The 23,027-nt window shown below is 48.7% G+C and overlaps 1 protein-coding gene and 1 long non-coding RNA gene across 2 annotated transcripts; both read left to right on the forward strand.

Moving 5' to 3' along the window:
- Window positions 1-13,632: 13,632 nt before the first annotated feature.
- Window positions 13,633-14,439, forward strand: LOC127304598 (uncharacterized). Its single transcript, XM_051335237.2, has 3 exons — window positions 13,633-13,866; window positions 13,965-14,168; window positions 14,254-14,439. The coding sequence occupies exons 1-3, from the start codon at window positions 13,750-13,752 to the stop codon at window positions 14,437-14,439; spliced, it is 507 nt and encodes a 168-aa protein (XP_051191197.2). The 5' UTR covers window positions 13,633-13,749.
- Window positions 14,440-15,004: 565 nt separating this feature from the next.
- LOC139835524 (uncharacterized) lies at window positions 15,005-15,613 on the forward strand. Its single transcript, XR_011751205.1, has 3 exons — window positions 15,005-15,062; window positions 15,142-15,276; window positions 15,350-15,613. It is a non-coding gene; the product is annotated as an uncharacterized lncRNA (long non-coding RNA).
- Window positions 15,614-23,027: the final 7,414 nt, after the last annotated feature.

The following is a 23,027-nucleotide window of genomic DNA, read 5'->3' on the forward strand; positions in this document are numbered from 1 at the left end:
CATGTCGCCAAGTAGCCTGGAAGAAAATATCCCGGGCAACCATTTGAAAGCGGTTGCATCCAGAAACCATGCACTCCCGCAGGTCCTCCGGGAGCAAGAAGCGCCAAAGCTGGATCCAATGGACAATAGTATGGATAACCTGCAAAAAATTTGTAGAATCTTTTTTGTTAAACACAATATCATTCCTGCAATTCCATATTGACCAACATAAAGCTAAAACACCAATGCGAATTCTAGCTTTATCGGTTTTATCTGTTCCATTAAGCCAATTCCCAAACATATTTGTGATATTGGATGGAGGAGGAATATTATATGCAGTGAAAATTACTCGCTAAACAAGTCTAGCAAACGGACATGAAATAAATAAATGTTCGACTGTTTCCTCGGCATCACAGAAGCAACATTTTGTGTTTCCATGCCAATTACTCTTTACTAGATTATCACGAGTTAATAGAACTTTTCTACTAAGAAACCACATGAAAATTTTAATTTTTAGCCAGAGATATTTGCGTAGATATCTGGCATGATCATTTAACATATCAGCATATATAGACTTTACAGTAAAAATCTCTGATGATGTTAGACCCCAAACAAAGTTATCTGGTTCATCATTTAAATTTATCTCCATCAACCGTTGACATAAATGAACCCACTGATTCCATCTATTACCCAACAGTTGCCTCCGAAAACCAATATTTAGCGGAACCGAACTCATAACATTTGCCACCGTATCATGTTTACGATGAACTATATTATAAAGTTGTGGGTATTGGGATGCGAGGGTTTGCTCTCCGAGCCATATGTCTTCCCAGAAGCGGACTCCTTCCCTGGAGCCAACTTTAAAACTCCCTCTGCTAAAGAAATCGCCTTTTAACTTTCATCGGTCCTTTCCAGAAAGGTGAGTCAGTTGGCTTACTTTGAACTTCAGCCAGGGTCTTTTGTGAAAGATATTTGTTTTTTAAAAACTGCTGCCATAACCCTTCTTCCGTGAGAAGTTTATACAACCATTTACTAAGAAGATAAGAGTTTTTAATTTCAAGTACTTCAACGCCAAGACCACCTTGGTCCGTAGGTCTACAAATCACATTCCACCTAGTTAACCGATATTTCTTTTTATTTTCCTCACATTGCTAAAAGAAACGTGATCGGAAAAATCTAATCCCTTCCTTACCCCTTAGGTATGTCAAAGAAAGATAACATAAACATTGGTAAACTAGTAAGAACGGAGTTGATCAATACGAGGCGATCCCCATATGATAACATTTTGCCGGCCCAACATCCCAATTTTTTTCGAAACGACTTTCGATAGGGTTCCATTCCGAATTTTTAAGCTTTCTATAATGGATTGGTATACCTAAACAAAGAACCGGATTCACAACCAAACAAATGTTTGTATTATTCTTCTTCTTCGTTAGCCCTACCAAAACAGAAAATCTCACTTTTGTGAAAATTTATTTTCAATCCTAACAATTCTTCAAAGAATCTTAATATTAGTTTCATATTAATAGCATTGTCAAGATCATGCTCCATAAAAAGTATAATATCATCGGCATATTGCAGTATGGAGATTCCTCCATCAACAAGATGAGGGATTAGACCTCCGATCTGGCCATCCATCTTTGCCCTTGCAATTAGGATAGCCAACATATCTGCAATAATGTTGAATAACATGGGTGACAACGGATCACCCTGTCGAAGCCCTTTCCTTTCTCGGTACTGATGTCTCACCATGATCTGTTAATAGTCTTCTTCAGCTCTCAGAAAATTATTGTTCTCGAGGGTTCATTGCTGACAAAACTTAAGAAACCAGTCTTTCCTTTACTTGTAACCGGAAACTACGAAGAGAAATCGTACGCTGACCCGTAGATGAACGCGATCACAAGATGTACCCTCGCCCACTCATGATTATCGAGTTGACCTGCCAGAAATTTAAAAGAAAAAATAGGCTGGCCGAATTTTAAAAATAGGCAGAAATATCAGGTGAAGACTATCCTGATATGAATATATGATGCCTTCTGCCTGTGCTGTCTGCCCAGATATGCATTCGATGATTTGACCAAAAGATCAGTGTCACTGCGTCGATCTCATCCGTAACCACCATCCCTTAGATCACCGTCAATGCACCCATCAAGAGTTTAAGTCTGGGTGATCATGAAAATATTCCAGCATTAGCATTCACTACGGGAGAAACTTAATGTGCCGACGGCCAGCCCATGTGCCGACGGCCAAATGTCGGGGCCGTCGGCACAGAGGCCCTCGTCGACCGGCGACGGAGCTGACCGTCGGCGCACGGTCACCGTCGGCACACAGCTGTCTACACCGACGGTCACCGTCGGCGCAAACCGGACCGTCGGCACAGAAACTTGGCGCCCGAAGGTCACCGTCGGCACAGCCACGGCCGTCGGTACACGCGCAGACAGGCGGGCCCAGCCGTTAGGCTGTCACGGCGCTGTCTACAGTGTGCCGACGGTAGCCCACGGCGCAACGGCGGCCGTCGGCACAGGGACTGAAAACTGGGTCCCCCTTCTTCTGTGCCGACGGTCACCCACGGCACAAAAAAGGCCGTCGGCACAGCCAATTATGCACATTTTTTTGTTTTTCCATTTTTTTTGCACCAAAGAGATAATTATTAATCCCAATCATTTTTTTGTTTATTTATTTCTCACTGCTATTTTGGCGAACCCCTTTGCGGGAAACCTATATATATGTATAAGGGCGGTATAGAACCCCTTCGCCAGAAATCGAACCTCGGAGGGGGTGAATGGCCCACACACGATACAAAATACTTAAGACCCACTCACGATACAAAATACTTAAATAACTAGACTCACACACATACCAAAGCGCTTACAGAACTAGACCCACACACGAACTGAAACAGTTAAAGAACTACACCCACACAGAGGAAGCAAAACACTTAAAGAAACTACACCCACACACATGAACCAAAACACTTAAAGAACTAGACCCACACACAAACCAAAGCATTTAAAGAACACTGGGTCGACACATGACCCGCTAGACACACGGACTCGACACACACATATTAATCAGAGAAGTCGAAATCTTCATCCTCGCTGGGGGTGTCCTCTGAAGCGGTACTTGAGAGGTACGAAAACCACCGTTCATCATTTTCCCCCCATGTCGACGCCTCTCCTTTGGCGTACTCCGCGTCATATTCGGCCCTCCTCTGCCGCTTTCCCGCCCTCCTCTCTCTCTCCTGTACGCCTGCTTCTCCTTCCAGAATGCGCGCGTGGCCGCGACGTCTCCGGGATGGTCTCTGCGCCACTGTGCCATGAACTGCTCGTCCGCCTCGGTGGTATCAATCCGCCGCTGGCCATCTCTGAACCGCTGCGCTTCACCCTCTCGAGCGAAGTAGCGGCTCGCAGAGAGACTCTCGGCTTCCGTCGAGACCCGACCTCCGGGAAGTTCATTTCGTGGCGCGGCCGCCAAACCTCCAAGCCGCAACGTCGTATGCGCGGGCAGCAGCCTCCTTCGTGTAGAAGGTGCCGAGCCACACACGCGTACCACCGGCGGTGATTTCAGCCGCGAAATGTCCCGCAGCCGCAGCGAACGCCGATGAAGCCCGTGTTGCTACGGCGACGAGGAGCCATCTCGCGGCAGCTCAGCTCGAGGATTTTGTGGTTCTATTGGATGAGAGAAGTGATGAAGGGAGAAATGTTGCTGGTGCTGTTAGTGGAGAAGCCATGGCTATATATAGGCCGACGAGGGGCTGAAACGGCGGGAAAACATGGCGGGAGAGAATGGGCGGGAAAGGGTGGGCGGGAAAAAAGGGCGGGAGAGAAGCAGCGGGAAAGGGTGGGCGGGAAAAAAGGGCGGGAGAGAAGCAGCGGGAAAGGGTGGGCGGGAAAAAAGGGCGGGAGAGAAGCAGCGGGAAAAGGGTGGGCGGGAAAAAAAGGGCAGGAGAGATTCTGCATGTATAGGGGGGAACTCCCTCGGAGGTGAACCGGAGAGAACCTTGGGATCATATGGGATGATCCTTGTTTCCACATGTACCTATGACCTAACCAAGCTCAAACGTAGGCATACGCCCACCGGGAGAACCCCGATGGGATGCAGTCAAAGGGGTAGACGGCGCGGTCAACAGAACTAGGGTTTCGTCAGAAATCGAGCATCGGACCTAGGGAATGGCCCCAAAAGTTGTGTGTGTCCACATGGCATGCACAAAAGTGATTTGAGATGGTTCTATATCCAATGCTACCCCCTCCGGGTGTGCCCGGCTTCCAGGACATGGGGTTCCTACACTTAGGCAGATTCTCGCATGTATAGGGGGAACTCCCTGAGGTGAACCGGAGAGAACCTTGGGATCATATGGGATGATCCTTGTTTCCACATGTACCTATGACCTAACCAAGCTCAAACGTAGGCATACGCCCACCGGGGAACTCCCGATGGGATGCGATCAAAGGGGTAGACGGCGCGGTCAACAGAACTAGGGTTTCGTCAGAAATCGAGCATCGGACCTAGGGAATGGCCCCAAAAGTTGTGTGTGTCCACATGGCATGCACAAAAGTGATTTGAGATGGTTCTATATCCAATTCTACCCCCTCCGGGTGTGCCCGGCTTCCCGGACATGGGGTTCCTACACTTAGGCAGATTCTGCATGTATAGGGGGGAACTCCCTCGGAGGTGAACCGGAGAGAACCTTGGGATCATAGGGTATGATCCTTGTTTCCACATGTACCTATGACCTAACCAAGCTCAAACGTAGGCATACGCCCACCGGGGGAACCCCGATGGGATGCAGTCAAAGGGGTAGACGGCGCGGTCAACAGAACTAGGGTTTCGTCAGAAATCGAGCATCGGACCTAGGGAATGGCCCCAAAAGTTGTGTGTGTCCACATGGCATGCACAAAAGTGATTTGAGATGGTTCTATATCCAATGCTACCCCCTCCGGGTGTGCCCGGCTTCCCGGACATGGGGTTCCTACACTTAGGCAGATTCTGCATGTATAGGGGGGAACTCCCTCGGAGGTGAACCGGAGAGAACCTTGGGATCATATGGGATGATCCTTGTTTCCACATGTACCTATGACCTAACCAAGCTCAAACGTAGGCATACGCCCACCGGGGGAACCCCGATGGGATGCAGTCAAAGGGGTAGACGGCGCGGTCAACAGAACTAGGGTTTCGTCAGAAATCGAGCATCGGACCTAGGGAATGGCCCCAAAAGTTGTGTGTGTCCACATGGCATGCACAAAAGTGATTTGAGATGGTTCTATATCCAATGCTACCCCCTCCGGGTGTGCCCGGCTTCCCGGACATGGGGTTCCTACACTTAGGCAGATTCTGCATGTATAGGGGGGAACTCCCTCGGAGGTGAACCGGAGAGAACCTTGGGATCATATGGGATGATCCTTGTTTCCACATGTACCTATGACCTAACCAAGCTCAAACGTAGGCATACGCCCACCGGGGGAACCCCGATGGGATGCAGTCAAAGGGGTAGACGGCGCGGTCAACAGAACTAGGGTTTCGTCAGAAATCGAGCATCGGACCTAGGGAATGGCCCCAAAAGTTGTGTGTGTCCACATGGCATGCACAAAAGTGATTTGAGATGGTTCTATATCCAATTCTACCCCCTCCGGGTGTGCCCGGCTTCCGGACATGGGGTTCCTACACTTAGGCGCATTCTGCATGTATAGGGGGGAACTCCCTCGGAGGTGAACCGGAGAGAACCTTGGGATCATAGGGTATGATCCTTGTTTCCACATGTACCTATGACCTAACCAAGCTCAAACGTAGGCATACGCCCACCGGGGGAACCCCGATGGGATGCAGTCAAAGGGGTAGACGGCGCGGTCAACAGAACTAGGGTTTCGTCGGAAATCGAGCATCGGACCTAGGGAATGGCCCCAAAAGTTGTGTGTGTCCACATGGCATGCACAAAAGTGATTTGAGATGGTTCTATATCCAATGCTACCCCCTCCGGTGTGCCCGGCTTCGGACATGGGGTTCCTACACTTAGGCGGATTCTCGCATGTATAGGGGGGAACTCCCTCGGAGGTGAACCGGAGAGAACCTTGGGATCATATGGGATGATCCTTGTTTCCACATGTACCTATGACCTAACCAAGCTCAAACGTAGGCATACGCCCACCGGGGGAACCCCGATGGGATGCAGTCAAAGGGGTAGACGGCGCGGTCAACAGAACTAGGGTTTCGTCAGAAATCGAGCATCGGACCTAGGGAATGGCCCCAAAAGTTGTGTGTGTCCACATGGCATGCACAAAAGTGATTTGAGATGGTTCTATATCCAATGCTACCCCCTCCGGGTGTGCCCGGCTTCCGGACATGGGGTTCCTACACTTAGGCGGTCTCGCATGTATAGGGGGAACTCCTCGGAGGTGAACCGGAGAGAACCTTGGGATCATATGGGATGATCCTTGTTTCCACATGTACCTATGACCTAACCAAGCTCAAACGTAGGCATACGCCCACTGGGGGAACCCCGATGGGATGCAGTCAAAGGGGTAGATGGCGCGGTCAACAGAACTAGGGTTTCGTCAGAAATCGAGCATCGGACCTAGGGAATGGCCCCAAAAGTTGTGTGTGTCCACATGGCATGCACAAAAGTGATTTGAGATGGTTCTATATCCAATGCTACCCCCTCCGGGTGTGCCCGGCTTCCCGGACATGGGGTTCCTACACTTAGGCGGTCTGCATGTATAGGGGGAACTCCCTGGAGGTGAACCGTAGAGAACCTTGGGATCATATGGGATGATCCTTGTTTCCACATGTACCTATGACCTAACCAAGCTCAAACGTAGGCATACGCCCACCGGGGAACCCCGATGGGATGCGATCAAAGGGGTAGACGGCGCGGTCAACAGAACTAGGGTTTCGTCAGAAATCGAGCATCGGACCTAGGGAATGGCCCCAAAAGTTGTGTGTGTCCACATGGCATGCACAAAAGTGATTTGAGATGGTTCTATATCCAATGCTACCCCCTCCGGGTGTGCCCGGCTTCCCGGACATGGGGTTCCTACACTTAGGCAGATTCTGCATGTATAGGGGGACCTCACACTGAGTTGAACCGGAGAGAGACTTGGGATCATATGGGATGATCCTTGTTTCCACATGTACCTATGACCTAACCAAGCTCAAACGTAGGCATACCCCCACCCGGGGAACCCCGATGGGATGCGATCAAAGGGGTAGACGGCGCGGTCAACGTAACTAGGGTTTCGTCGTAAATCGAGCATCGGACCTAGGGAATGGCCCCAAAAGTTGTGTGTGTCCACATGGCATGCACAAAAGTGATTTGAGATGGTTCTATATCCAATGCTACCCCCTCCGGTGTGCCCGGCTTCCCGGACATGGGGTTCCTACACTTAGGCGGGTCTCGCATGTATAGGGGGGAACTCCCTCGGAGGTGAACCGGAGAGAACCTTGGGATCATATGGGATGATCCTTGTTTCCACATGTACCTATGACCTAACCAAGCTCAAACGTAGGCATACGCCCACCGGGGGAACCCCGATGGGATGCAGTCAAAGGGGTAGACGGCGCGGTCAACAGAACTAGGGTTTCGTCAGAAATCGAGCATCGGACCTAGGGAATGGCCCCAAAAGTTGTGTGTGTCCACATGGCATGCACAAAAGTGATTTGAGATGGTTCTATATCCAATGCTACCCCCTCCGGGTGTGCCCGGCTTCCCGGACATGGGGTTAGGGTTAGAGTTAGTGTTTAGGGTTAGGGTTGGGGTCCGGCTTCTCGGACATCGGATCTATTCTATTCTTATTATTTGCAGTAGATTGTGACAATATTTATTTTAAAAAATAAAAAGAAAAAAGAAAAGAAAAAATAAGAAGAAAACATTAAAAAGGAAAAAAGAAAAAACCCTAACTGTGCCGACGGTCACCGTCGGCACAGGTCTAGCCGTCGGCACAGCCTGACCGAATCGGTCAAACAGGCCACCACCACACGCGCGCGCGGACCCAACCACACATCCTCCCCAAACTAACCCACGCCACCGAGCTTCCCCCGCCGCCGCCCGCTCCTCCTTCCCATCGCCGCCCGCTCCGGCCTCCTCCACGTCGCGCCCGCAGCTGCCCGTCGCCGGCCCCGCCCCGCGCCGCGCCCGCTCCTCCTTCCCCTCGCCGCCCGCAGCCCCAACGCCGCCCGCTCCGGCCTCCGCCACGGCGCGCCCGGAGCCAGCCGTCGCCGGCCCCGCGCTCCTCGCCCGCCGTGGCCGGCCCCGCCGCGCCCGTAGCCCCCGCTGCGTCCCCCTGCCTCGCCCGTCACCGGCCCTGCCGCGCGCCGCAGCCCCCGTCGCCGGCCCCCTTCCTTGCCCGTCGCCGGCCCCGCCGCGCCCGCAACCCTCATCGCCGGCCCCCTGCCTCGCCCATCGCCGGCCCTGCCGCGCCCGCAGTCTCCGTCGCTAGCCCCCGCCACTGCCACCCCCGTCCATATGGTAAGCCCCTGCCCTCTTTTTGTTTCTTTTTTGAAGATTTTTAGTATTAGGAATTAGCAAGTTGTTTGGCAGATGTACGGAGGGGGAATGACCCCGCGTTATAAATTGAATTTGCATTGACATTTTGTTTTGTTTTGTAAACTAGGCCTCGTAGTGAGCACGCTCTGTGACGACCCCGGATCTTGCGGCGCATCGCTAAGGCCGTCGACATCGCCGGTTGTTTGACTACTTCCTCTACAGTCGAGGGTGAGCTGAATTGCCAACTCCCCCTCCGCATTTTTTATGTCATTAGTTTTAATTTCTCCATCAAGTCGCGTAACCTAGGTGTCAATTCCCGTCCGCAAGCGTTACGCGGATAAATATGCATTAGTGGTCAGCATATTTTGAACCGTAACGCTTGTGGCATTTACGGGACAGTCGCCGGACCCGTAGTTGGGTACGTTTTCCATGTTCTGCTCGGGTGCGAGACAGAATTTCGCCAGCGCCTCCCTGTTGTTCTCCGGATGCACATCCTCTCGGCTTTTTGCCGAGACGTGTATCGGGAGAGCAGCGGGGAGGTGCTGCCGAAATTCTGTCTCGCACCCGAGCAGAACGTGGAGAACGTACCCAACTACGGGTCCGGGGGCTGCTAGGAGCCCACCTAGTAGAGATGTAGGTTGATGCACGCGTTTTCGCCGGTAGAAAAATAAAAATATGATGCATTCAATTTCATGCTACTATTTGTTGTTTGTCACGCAATAAAGCAGGATGGCTGATAATGAGTGGATTAACATTGCCCGTGTTAGTTCGACTCAAGTGACGAGATGAATGGAAATGGAAGACCGATTTGTTAGTGAAGGAGTTAGCTCGTGGTTCGAAGGGGATTGTTCGTCCCCGTTGCCCTTGCAATGTCTGCAGGAGGCGTCATCCTAAGGATATTCTAGAGATGACTAAACACCTTTGGTGGAATGGGTATATGCGTGACTACGACCCGCCGGTCGACTTTTCTCGGCACGAACGTGATAGAGGTGAGGTGATGCGGCAGCGGATCGATGGCAATGAGAACGATGGCATCTTAAACTTGCTAGATGATCTTCGGGATGGCCGACATGCCAGAGTTACCATGGGACGAACGAGCCGAACAGGAGGAACCGCCTGAACCGGAGGGACCGCCACAACCGGAGGAACTTCCAGAGGAGGAACCCGAGCCAACCGCGAGGGCCTTCATTGATATGATGGCCTCAGCTAGGAGGCCTCTATACCCGGGTGCAAAAATGTCTCAACTTGATGGCATCACGCAGTTGCTAGCCGACAAGTGCATGTTTGAGAGTACTCGAGCATCCTTTGAAAAGACTACGAGCACAGTAGGTAACATGTTGCCTGAAGGTCATTGCTTGCCCAAGACCATGTACGAAACGAAGAAAATCTTGAAAGCATTGAAAATGGATTATGTAACATATGATGTCTGTCCAAAACTTTGCCTTTTGTTTTGGAAAGACTATGCGGATGACAAGTACTGTGCCAAGTGTGGTCACTCTAGGTATCATGAGGTAGATGTAGGCAATGGTCAGAAGAGGCAGACAAAAGTAGCCATAAAGATTCTTCGTTATCTCCCATTCATCAAAAGAATCCAGCGGCTTTACATGTTCGAGGAGACTGCCAAGCGTATGACATGGCATAAGACCGGGATAAGATTGCAAGACGAGAAGAAACGGGTACCCATGGTACATCCATCTCGATGGTCAATCATGGAAGCGCTTCGATGAAAAGCACCCAAATGAGGCAAGTGAGGCTCGGAATGTTAGAATTGCGATAGCAACCGATGGATTCAACCCATATGGTATGTCGATCGCCGCGTACAGCTGCTGGCCCGTGTTTGTTATTCCGCTCAATCTCCCTCCTGGAGTCGTAATGCAAAGGAAGAACATATTCTTGTCGATGATCCTTCCAGGGCCCGAATATCCAGGGAAGAAATTGAGTGTCTTAATGCAACCACTTGTGGATGATTTGCACCACTCGTGGCATCACGGTACATTGACATACGACCGAGCATCAAAGAGAAACTTCATCATGAAAGTTTGGTTCCACTATTCGATGCATGACCTACCCGGGTACGCCTTATTCTGTGGGCATAGTACAGCTGGTAAGTTTCCATGCCCAGTGTGCAGGCACGAACTAGAATTCAGGCACCTAAAAGCTGGACACAAATATGTTGCCTTTGACAAACACCGCAAGTTCCTCACCCAGGCATCGGTTCAGATCGACAAGAAAAACTTCACGAAAGGCGTAGTTGTGCTTGAACATAAAGAAATACCAAAGTTCAATGGTGCAACCGTTGATGCTGAGCTACGTGCTCTCCGGCCTAGTAAGGAACCCGGCCACCAATTTGAGGGATATGGTAAAACGCACAAGTTTGGACTCACATAGCAGGCATAACAGAGCTCGAGTATTACAAGGACCTTGAACTTCCCCATAATATCGATATGATGCACACCGAAAAGAATTGTGGGGAGGCATTCCTTAACACCTGCTGCAACATACCAGGCAAGTCAAGGGATAATGTTTCAGCTAGAGTCGATATTGAGGAGATATGTGACAGGGTGGCTCTACACATGCAGCCTCCTGAGGGCAATCGAAAAGGTTGGTTAAAGCCGCATGCCAAGTACTGTCTTGATAGCGCCGACAAGAAGGAGGCATTTACGTGGCTCAAATATGACGTGATGTTCCCTGATGGTTATTGTTCGAATATGAGTAAGGGAGTCAATCTTGCTACAGGAAAAATAAACGGGCTCAAGAGTCACGACTATCATATATGGATTGAGCGGCTGATGCCGGTGATGCTTCGAGGGTATCTCACCGATCATGTCCGGCGAGTGCTTGCGGAGGTGAGCCATTTTTTCCGCACGGTCCGTGCTAAGCGTATATGTACCGAGGTGATTGAGAAGCTGCAGCAGCAAGTGCCGGACATGCTATGCAAGTTAGAGATGATATTCCCCCCAGGCTTCTTCACTCCGATGTTACATCTCATCGTGCATCTCGCCAACGAGGCACTCTTGGGGGGACCGGTGCAGTATCGTTGGCAGTTTTGTATTGAGAGGGAGTTCAAATATATTCGGTACAAATGTGGAAACAAAAATAAGATTGAAGCATGCATAGATGAGGCAACTCTCCTCCATGAGATGGCAGACGCCACGACAATGTACTATGCCAATGATGTGCCCACTAAGCATAACCCGGTCGCTCGGTACAATTCCGATGAGCCCAACCGTGACCCAAAGCTCTTGCTCTTCAAATATCCCGGTGGCAAGGCCGGTGCCTCAAAAGTGGAGAACATTTCGCCAGAAGAGAAGGATTGCATAATGCTTTACGTGCTTATGAACATGGAGGAAGTGGTCGATTTCATGAGGTAAAATGATGAACCAATTACTTTGCAATCAGTAACTTGGTTTTGGTCTAATACGTATTTTCTCCTTTCAGCCAATTCCATGATGAAATGTGGTCAGGAAGAAATGGTCCCACTCCCACGCAGTGGTACACTCTTCTGAAAGAGGGTGCCCCGCCCTTAAATAAAAGCTTCGTGAACTGGTTCCATGAAAAAGTAATTTCTCAAATGTTCCTCTTACTTTGCAATCCGTGACTTGTCTTATTACACGTAACTAATGCACAAAATAATCTGAACTGAACTTGTAGGGAGCTGATCCCAACGTTGAGATGACAGATGAGTTGAGATGCGTTTCCCAGGTGGTTTTAACCGTAGAGTCCATACGCATGAGAAGTATGATGTAAATGGGTATCGCTTCCATACGGAGTTTCACCAGAAGAACCGGCCTAATGCAAAAACAATAAATACTGGGGTCTACACCCGCGGAGCCGATGATCTTGATTACTATGGAAGGTTACAAAAGGTATACGAGTTGACGTTCAACAACGCAAACATAGAACTCAAGCTCTTTGTGTTCAAATGCCACTGGTTTGACCCACACGGTGGAATGAGAAGCACCCCTTCCATTGGTTTAGTTGAAGTTAGGCCTACAACCACCTACAGCGGATCCGACGTCTATGTTGTGGCTCACCAAACCAAGCAAGTTTATTATTTGTCCTACCCATGTCAGAATGAGGAACTCATGGGCTGGGAAGTCGTGTTCCAGGTATCGCCACATGGTAAGCTACCCATCCCCTCCGAGGACGATTACAACAACATTGACCCGGTAACATATGAGGGAATTTTCTATCAAGAGGAAGAGCAGTTCGGGGCTCTTCAAATAGACATAGGTCTTCAGGATCTCCACAACGATGTACAAATGCGTGGTGAGACCGTGGTGGACCTGAAGGACATAGCTATGCTCACCAAGCGCCATGCGAACAAAGACAACATTGTCGAGACTCAACCGGAACCCAATGCCGACCATGAATACTCATATGATACTGATTTTGATAGTGAGGCTGAGAACCCAATGCCTAGAGATGAGAGTGGTGATGAATGGTGAGGGTCTTTTATGCTTAGTACCTACATTATCATTATGCTTAATACATACATTTGTCATTATGCTTAGTACCTACATTATCATTATGCTTAATACATACATTTGTCATTATGCTTAATACCTACATTTTTCATTATGCTTAGTACCTATATTTGTCATTATGCTTATTAATTTTCAACATGCTTATTAATTATTTTCTCTTTTCTTATGCAGGTAATTGCCCAATATGAGCGGACGGAAGGCATCATCGAGCTCCTTGCTTGATCAGATGCATCAGCGGAAGCCAGGGCCGGGTGCTTCCAGACGGAGTGGAAGACCCATTGTTCCCACCCGGCGTTACGAAGACGCAGACGGAGGACGGGGAGGACGAGGGGGAGGACGAGCTGGAGGACGAGGGGGAGGACGAGCTGGAGGACGAGGGGGAGGACGAGCTGGAGGACGAGGGGGGAATGCACAGCTCCTTCTAGCTGACATTCCCTCTGCTTCTGGCTCAGTGGCTTCACAGTCTATGGACGAGGAGGAGGACACTAGGGAGGAGGAGGAGGACACTAGGGAGGAGGAGGAGGAGTCTAGGGACGAGGAGGCTTCGACGGAGATGGCTCCGAAGAAGTTGCGGATTCGTGGGGAAGCGCAGGTTCCCGATGAGAGTAAGGAACCTGCTACGGAGGATGAGAAGTGGCTCCTTGTCCCAGGAAGGATAGAGTAAGTAGTAAGGTGATTTCATTTTCGTTATGACACTTAGCATTTTCTAATGTTTGATAATTGTGCAGGAATTTCACATACACGGGGAAGAATGTCCGCGTGCCAGGGAGTCTGATTGGAGCTGCTATTAGGAAGTACTGGCCGGGGATGTACACTCCGGTCCTTGGGGGCGAGTCCAAGCTAGCCTACACTTGGGAAGACTTTGAGATAGCGCCTTACCCTGGCTTTACTTCCGCCGCCGACGCCGTGATCAAGAAGTTTTGGGTACGTAATGCATACTCTTTGGGTTTCGTTCATATGTAGTTGATAACCCCACCGTGATAACTCATGCCTCTCACACTTTCTGTTATGCTTGATTGCAGCGCAATTATAGGGTGGCGACTGAGCATAAGGAGAGGGCGGACGTGGTGCTCCGTAACATGTGTCGGAAGTTGACACGGCAGCAGTGGTACAACCAGAGGATCACGTGCATCGGCCACTTCTATGCTGAGCAGGGCGTAAGGTACACAAAGCCTGAGATTGTGCAGGGACTCGCCCCGGCTATGACGATAGATGACTTCATGTCGGTAAGTAATTGTCAATGCGATTCTATGTACCGCGGCTAACTTGCAACTATATTGTTTGTTCTTCAAATGAGTTTTGATTTTGCAGGTTGTACCACATTGGGCTGATAATAATAAGAGGGCCGCCTTCATGGAGTTGGTCAAGAATTGGGTCGGCGAAAACCCCGATTTCAAGGCCGTGAGCGACCGGAACAAGGCCAACCGTGGGAATCAGGGAACACACACCGCGGGAGCAGCAGCACCGATCGCTATCGGGAGCGTCTGGTACATATAAAAATGGAACAAGCTGCATTTTTTTGATTTTCGATGATATGCATAACATTTGTTTTGTGATGCAGGGGAAGAAGCTCGGGAGGGAACTTGGTGAGATGGAAGCGTGGACGCACATGAAGCTGGTGACGCCCCGTCCGAACGAGCCTCGGCCCGCGCCTGAGATGTACTACGGCAAGGCCAAAGAGAACAAGGAAAGATACTGCGAGGAGTACGCCAAGCTCCATCCAGAGGTGGAGGACCCTATGACCGAGCCGGTCGACGAGGTGGCGATGATGCTGGCGGGGTCCGGCCAGCCGCATGGACGTCCTGCCTGCCTTGTCGGGGTTTCAAGCCTCGAGAGGAACTTCACGCAGATCAAGGCTACCCTCCTCCGGCAGCCTACGCTACCTCCTCGCGGACTACATGCCGTTCTCGGGTAGAGGTTGATGTAAGTCATCCACACTTTCATCCTCTGTTTTGACTCTTGTTCCTGAATGGCTATGTTGATGAGACGCATTATTTCTGAAATTGTAGACTCAGCTCGAGGAGGCCTATGCAGTAGCTTACGCGGAGTATCTCGAGAAGATTAAGGAGCATGACCTTGTGAAAGATGCCTATGTCCAGTGGACGAGCAACCAGATGGCGGTAAGTTTCAATCTCTATGGTTGCAAAACATCATAAGTCCCCATGTTTGAATCTGAGCTATCTCTCCCGTTTCTTGCAGAGTTTCACTCGGTTCATGATGACTGGAGTGCGAGAGGAACCACTCCCAGAGCCACCTCATCCGGGGCCGACGCCAGTGTTCCCGTCCAAGGAGGAGTTCTATATCATGTACAAGCGTCAGCGTCAGTTGACCCCGGTAAGTTGCTAACTTGGCTAAGTTGCTAACTTGGTGTGACATGGCTAAGTTGCTAACTCCCTCCAACATGTAGGGATTGGGAGAATCCGGGAACGACACTCCTTGTGGTACGCCGATGCACCCCGGTCGCCATTCTCCTGGTGCTTCTGCCGAACCTCGGCATTTTTCTGGTTCCGGTGGCTCTCGTCGTGGTTCTACCTCCCCGAGCACCGTCGAGATACAGCGGCCTCACTTCACCCACTCGGAGCTAGATCGTCTGTAGCTAGATCGTCACTCGGGTGGTGCACCACCATAGTTTCTACATTGTACTAGCACATGATGACACGCTCCATCTTTGTAGTGGATCCAGTGTATGTACCATGGTCTTGTATGCTATATTTGTGCTATTTGTGAGATTTGATGTTATTTTTGTGACATTTGGTGCTATACGGTGATATTTTTGTGCTATATGGTGCTATATATGTTACTGGATATTCAATCTTATAATATGTGCATTTTGTGCGATTTTCTGAGCAAATGAGGCCAAATTGGCAAAAATCATAAAAAAACTGGGCCGGCTGTGCCGACGGTGTCACCGTCGGCACAGACCCGTAGTTGTGCCAAATGGCAGGGTCTGTGCCGACGGTGACACCGTCGGCACAGCCGGCCCAGTTTCGCGCGCGTTTCCAGTTCGAAAAGTCACCGTTTTGCCGCCAGTTCTGGAAAAAAAAAAGGAAAACTGTGCCGACGGTTACACCGTCGGCACAGCTGGGGACGTTGACGGCGCCGGCGTGACGGCTGGTTGGCTGTGCCGACGATGGGGCGGCCGACGGCCACCGTCCAGCCGTCGGCGTACGACTGTGCCGACGGTGAGCTGCTGTGCCGACGGTGCGCGCGCAGACCCCGACGCCTGTTGTGCCGACGGGGAGACGCCGACGGTGACCGTCGGCAGAGCCTGTGCCGACGGTGAACCGTATTGTGCCGACGGTGCGGGGCCGTCGGTGTAGCCGGTCGTCCCCGTAGTGATTAGAAAAAACATCTCTGTGGTTGGTTTGCAGAAATATTGTTTATGTCAGCAAGGTAGCTGTACGATTCTCCTCCGCTGATAACCTCTATCTGCTAATGACAACCACATACATAGATAAACATTCTACTTCCTGATCCGATCGGTGGAATGGCTGGAATTTGAGGGTAGATTCCGTGCATCTTCCTTCCTGGTTGAGCTGGTGCAGAGCAGAGCTGAGGCGTTGTGTCCTAGCTTTGCTTGGACCATCTTTTTGTCCTGCAAAGGAAGTCAAAAGATGAGACACTCCGGTTCAAGGTGGCAGCTTGTCACGCGGCATGTTCAAAAATCTGCACTGTTGTTAGCTGTTACACGGTATGCATGTGTAGTTTTATCGAAAAAAATGCATGTGAAATTACCAGGAGTACTAACATTCTTTTTTTTCTTCCTTTTACAGCAGGAGTACTAACATTCTACCTAAGCTAATATAGCTGGTTTCCTTGTGTCAGCCTAAAACTAATTTGAAGAACTAAAGTGTGCACTTCTCCTTTGTAGAAACTTGCTTGGTTTTTTTAGAGTACAAAGTTTTAAGGTTACAATGGCGGAAGCATATGCTTTTAGAGAAGGCTTAGTGCTTGCCCAATCTATTGGATGCACAAACTAAGGTAGTAGATACAGTGAAGACCATCTTTTGACAAGAGCTGACTACCACTCCCGCACGCACCCACCCCAACCCTAACCCTCCCGCACCCCACCTTCCGCCGCCGCCGCCGGTAGCGCCGCTGGGGCAAAGTCCCTCGGGGCGTGGCGGCGGCGGGGGCCCTTCCTCGTCGCTGCGTGGGGAACGGCGGCCGGATACCACCTCCTTGACGCATATGGCGGAGCAGGCGCGCGGTTGGGATGGGCGAAGACGGCGGCGGTCCTCCTCCCGTCGGCTGTCCCCCGGCGGACCGGCCGGCGCGGTTGGGATGGGTGACGCTGCGGTCTCCCTCCTCCCGTCGGCTCTCCGCAGCACTCCGGCCGGGGCTGGTGGTGGGCGGCGGCCAGGCCCTCGGTCTGCGCCATGTCATCCACCCCCGCCTCTCGTCGGTGCGTGGAGGCGATCTCGGGATTCTTCCGCGACACGAGGGCGCCCGGGGCAGCAGCCTTGGGTTCAACGGAGGAGGCCTCTTCTTCGCTGGAGAGGGTCGGCCTGCGGTTGGTGGTGGTGGATCTTTGATCTATCATCGCGATCCGGCGGTGAGATGGAGGAGCATGGAAGCCGGCGATGGTGTCGCCGGTGGAGGGTTGGATTGGCCAGCCCGAGATGGTCGCCGACGTGGGGGTCCGACCTGAATAAAGGCGGCGGTTCTAGGGCCTCTCTTGCGTGAAGAGGAGGACCTACCGGAGGCCTGGACTCGTGATCTGGCCGGTGGGTTGAGTTCAAAATGTTGGAGATATGCCCAAGAGGCAATAATAAAATGGTTATTATAATATATCTTTGTGTTTATGATAATGTTTACATACCATGTTATAATTGTATTAACCGAAACATTGATACATGTGTGTTATGTGAACAACAAGGAGTCCCTAGTAAGCCTCTTGTATAACTAGCTTGTTGATTAATAGATGATCATAGTTTCATGATCATGAACATTGGATGTTATTAATAACAAGGTTATATCATTATATGAATGATGTAATGGACACACCCAATTAAGCGTAGCATAAGATCACGTCATTAAGTTATTTGCTATAAGCTTTCGATACATAGTTACCTAGTCCTTTCGACCATGAGATCATGTAAATCACTTATACCGGAAAGGTATTTTGATTACATCAAACGCCACTGCGTAAATGGGTGGTTATAAAGGTGGGATTAAGTATCCGGAAAGTATGAGTTGAGGCATATGGATCAACAGTGGGATTTGTCCATCCCGATGACGGATAGATATACTTTGGGCCCTCTCGGTGGAATGTCATCTAAATAGCTTGCAAGCATATGAATGGTTCATAAGAGACCACATACCACGGTACGAGTAAAGAGTACTTGTCAGGAGACGAGGTTGAACAAGGTATAGAGTGATACCGATGATCAAACCTCGGACAAATAAAATATCGCGTGACAAAGGGAATTGGTATCGTATGTGAATGGTTCATTCGATCACTAAGTCATCGTTGAATATGTGGGAGCCATTATGGATCTCCAGATCCCGCTATTGGTTATTGGTCGGAGAGAGTACTCAACCATGTCCACATAGTTCACGAACCGTAGGGTGACACACTTAAGGTTTGATGTTGAAATGGTAGAACTTGAATATGGAATGGAGTTCGAATATTTGTTCGAAGTCCCGGATGAGATCCGGGACATCACGAGGAGTTCCGGAATGGTCCGGAGAATAAGATTCATATATAGGAAGTCATTTTATAAGTTTGAAAATGATCTGGTGCATTTATGGAAGGTTCTAGAAGGTTCTAGAATATTCCGGAAGAAAGTCACTTTGGAAGGCGGAGTCCCGAAGGGACTCCACCACCATGGCCGGCCAACCCTAGGGTGTGGAGTCCCAGGTGGACTCCACCTAAGGTGGCCGGCCACCCCCTCCCAAGGGAAGGTGGGAATCCCACCTCTAGTGGGAGTCCTAGCTTGGGTAGGTTTCATGTCATATGGAAGGTTTTGGTTTGGGGTCTTATTCGAAGACTTGTAGACCAACTCTTGGGTGTTCCACCTATATAATGAGGACCAAGGGGAGGGGGCCGACCACCCCAACACAACAAGGTGGCCGCACCACCTAGATGGTCGGCGCCCCCCTCTCCCCAAACCCTAGCCGCCCCACTCCTCCTTCTTCCCGCACGCTTAGCGAAGCTCCGCCGGGATTCTCCACCGCCACCGACACCACGCCGTCGTGCTGTCGGATTCAAGAGGAGCTACTACTTCCGCTGCCCGCTGGAACGGGGAGGTGGACGTCGTCTTCATCAACAACCAAACGTGTGACCGAGTACGGAGGTGCTGCCCGTTCGTGGTGCCGTGATCAAGATCTTCTACGCGCTTTTGCAAGCGGCAAGTGAACGTCTACCGCAGAAACAAGAGCCTCATCTTGTAGGCTTTGGAAATCTTCAAGGGTGAGTCTCGATCATCCCCTCGTTGCTACCGTCTTCTAGATTGCATCTTGGCTTGTTGCTGCGGTAGACGTTCACTTGCCGCTTGCAAAAGCGCGTAGAAGATCTTGATCACGATCGCTTCCGGCGCCACGAACGGGCAGCACCTCCGTACTCGGTCACACGTTCGGTTGTTGATGAAGACGACGTCCACCTCCCCGTTCCAGCGGGCAGCGGAAGTAGTAGCTCCTCTTGAATCCGACAGCACGATGGCGTGGTGTCGGTGGTGGTGGAGAAATCCGGCGGAGCTTCGCTTAAGCGTGCGGGATGTGATGGAGGAGAGAGACCGCTAGGGTTTGGGGAGAGAGGGGGAGGCTAGGGCGCCGGCCAAGGGCAGCCCTAGGTGGTGCGGCCAAGAGTGGGCAGCCCCCTCCCCCTCCTCCTCATTATATAGGTGGAAATCCCCAAGTGTTGGTATCCAAGTCTTCGAATAAGACCCCAACAATGAAACCTCCCATATGTAGGGAAACCTACCCAAGGTGGGAATCCCACTTGGGGTGGGATTCCCCCTTTCCATGAGGGGGGTTGGCCGGCCACCCTAGAGGAGTCCACCTTGGACTCCTCCCCTTTAGGGTTGGCTGGTCATGCAAGGTGGAGTCCCTCCGGGACTCTACTTTCCATGATGATTTCTTCCGGACTTTTCTAGAACCTTCTAGAACCTGCCATAAATGCACCGGATCATTTCCAAACTTGGAATATGACTTCCTATATATGAATCTTATTCTCCGGACCATTCCGGAACTCCTCGTGATGTCCGGGATCTCATCCGGGACTCCGAACAAATATTCGAACTCCATTCCATATTCAAGTTCTACCATTTCAACATCCAACTTTAAGTGTGTCACCCTACGGTTCGTGAACTATGCGGACATGGTTGAGTACTCACTCCGACCAATAACCAATAGCGGGATCTGGAGATCCATAATGGCTCCCACATATTCAACGATGACTTTAGTGATCGAATGAACCATTCACATACGATACCAATTCCCTTTGTCATGCGATATTTTACTTGTCCGAGGTTTGATCTTCGGTATCACTCTATACCTTGTTCAACCTCGTCTCCTGACAAGTACTCTTTACTCGTACCGTGGTATGTGGTCTCTTATGAACTTATTCATATGCTTGCAAGACATTAGACGACATTCCACCGAGAGGGCCCAGAGTATATCTATCTGTCATTGGGATGGACAAATCCCACTGTTGATCCATATGCCTCAACTCATACTTTCCGGATACTTAATCCCACCTTTATAACCACCCATTTACGCAGTGGCGTTTGGTGTAATCAAAGTACCTTTCCGGTATAAGTGATTTACATGATCTCATGGTCATAAGGACTAGGTAACTATGTATCGAAAGCTTATAGCAAATAACTTAATGACGAGATCTTATGCTATGCTTAATTGGGTGTGTCCATTACATCATTCATATAATGATATAACCTTGTTTATTAATAACATCCAATGTTCATGATTATGAAACTAATCATCTATTAATCAACAAGCTAGTTAAGAGGCATACTAGGGAATTCTTTGTTGTCTACATATCACACATGTACTAATGTTTCGGTTAATACAATTATAGCATGATATATAAACATTTATCATAAACATAAAGATATAAATAATAACCACTTTATTATTGCCTCTAGGGCATATCTCCTTCAGTCTCCCACTTGCACTAGAGTCAATAATCTAGTTTACATTTGTAAAGATATAACACCTTGGCCTTCCGGTGCTTTATCATGTTTTGCTTACGGGAGAGGTTTTAGTCAACGGATCTGACACGTTCAGAAACGTATGTATTTTGTAATTCATTTGCGTCTCAACGCATCACTCATTTCCAAATGAGTCGGCATTAATTATGTTTGGTCTTCTGGTGGAACCTTAATTCCGCGGTCTGAAATATGTCACTAATATTGTCACACACAATATAGCTTCAAAGTTCTGACACTATCGGAACTACACCAAGTTCTCAAAGAACTTCTTGACTTAACATCCTTTGTCATTGTCAAAACAATGACATACTCTGCCTTCTTTTGTTGAATCCGTCACAATATTTAGAACTCTTCTAAATCTAGCATAGACAACTTCTAGCTCATTGTGCTACCTTTTAAACAACACTTAGTCTAATATGAGATTTGAAATTTTATTTTCATATGTGACAAAATTAGTATCGGTGCAACACCTTACATCGATTTGTTTTGTCATTTCTCCATATAAAACTATATATATATACTTGGTTCTTCTTAAGTACTCAAGAGTATTCTTACTGTTTTTCAGTGATCATCACATGAATCATGCTCATAACACTCTTAGAGCATAGGATATCTGATTGTGTACATATTATTCGTGATCTATAATCACTCATGTGTTTTTACTCATTGAGTGTCAGATACACTCAAGTCTTGTTAAAACTTCACATGACAAGAATATCTTCTTAATATTTCTATATTGAACTATTTCAATATCCATTCTATGTACTTTGACTTAAACTTATTTTGTGTTTCAATCTATCTTCATAGATCTTGACACTAAATTTGTTTCAGTCCATATCTTTTCATTGAAGTTAATTTCTCAATGAAACCTTTTTAATCAAGTATATAATTACATTATTTATAACCAACTATATGTCACCTACATAAAGTATTATAAATATGTCTTAGCGCTCCCACTTAATTTCTTGCAAATGCAAGCCTCTTCATCGTCTCTGATGAAATCAAAAACTCTTTGACTATTTCATCTGGTGAAGATTCAAACTCCGCGATACTCACTTCATCAAATTGAAGTTTGTATACCTATCTAATATTCCACGGACCAGCAAAACTCTTGGTTGTATCTTGTATACACCTTTAATACATACTTCTGATAAGTAATGTATTTTGCCATCCTACTAGAATAATCCATATAGACTATAAGCATTTCTACGGAAGATCTAATCTTATCGTAGTCAACTCTTTGAACTTTGTCGTAAACAATTTTTCGACAAGTCGAGCTTCTTCAAGGATATTTCATCCAAGTCTATAGATCCATTTACTTTCAAAAAGTATTCATCTATTATGGATTTCATGGCGCATGGCCATTTTAACGGAGTCAGGGCCCATCATAACTTCTTTGTTTGTAGTTGGTTTATCATTGTTCAAAATCAATCCTTTGTCCACAAATCATTTATTTGATCACAAAGTAAACCATACCTACAAGGTTCAATATGTACTTCGATCTCCATGACTAAAACACTTTGTAGTCATGGGAGCCATGATCGTTGTGGCCGCTTCCGAAACCAATTCCGATGCTGCGCTACTCTGATCATTATGCTCAGGTTCATAAACCTTATCAAATTATATTGTCCTCCCACTCAAATACTTCACTAGAAACAATTTCTCGGAAATAAGAAACATTGACAAACACTTTTGTCTTTGTCTCATGGGAAGAATTCCCAATCAAATCTCTGGGATAACCAACAAAGACATTCATCCGATTTTGGTTGTAAACTTATTTACTTATGCTATGCATACCAAAATTTAAGAAAAGACTATCAGGTTTCTTACCTATGCCATAACTCGTATGGTGTCATTTCAACGGATCATGATGATGCTCTATTTAGTGTAAAAGCGGTAGTCACTAAAGCATAA

This window comes from Lolium perenne, chromosome 1, assembly GCF_019359855.2.
Source record: "Lolium perenne isolate Kyuss_39 chromosome 1, Kyuss_2.0, whole genome shotgun sequence".
Lineage (NCBI taxonomy): Eukaryota > Viridiplantae > Streptophyta > Magnoliopsida > Poales > Poaceae > Lolium > Lolium perenne.

Excerpts from the sequence above, each read along its gene's own strand:
- LOC127304598 (XM_051335237.2), top strand. The coding sequence starts at position 13,750 with ATGTACACTCCGGTCCTTGGGGGCGAGTCCAAGCTAGCCTACACTTGG. Across the intron at positions 13,867-13,964 it reads CCGTGATCAAGAAGTTTTGG|CGCAATTATAGGGTGGCGAC; the intron begins GTACGTAATGCA and ends GCTTGATTGCAG. Across the intron at positions 14,169-14,253 it reads CGATAGATGACTTCATGTCG|GTTGTACCACATTGGGCTGA; the intron begins GTAAGTAATTGT and ends TTGATTTTGCAG.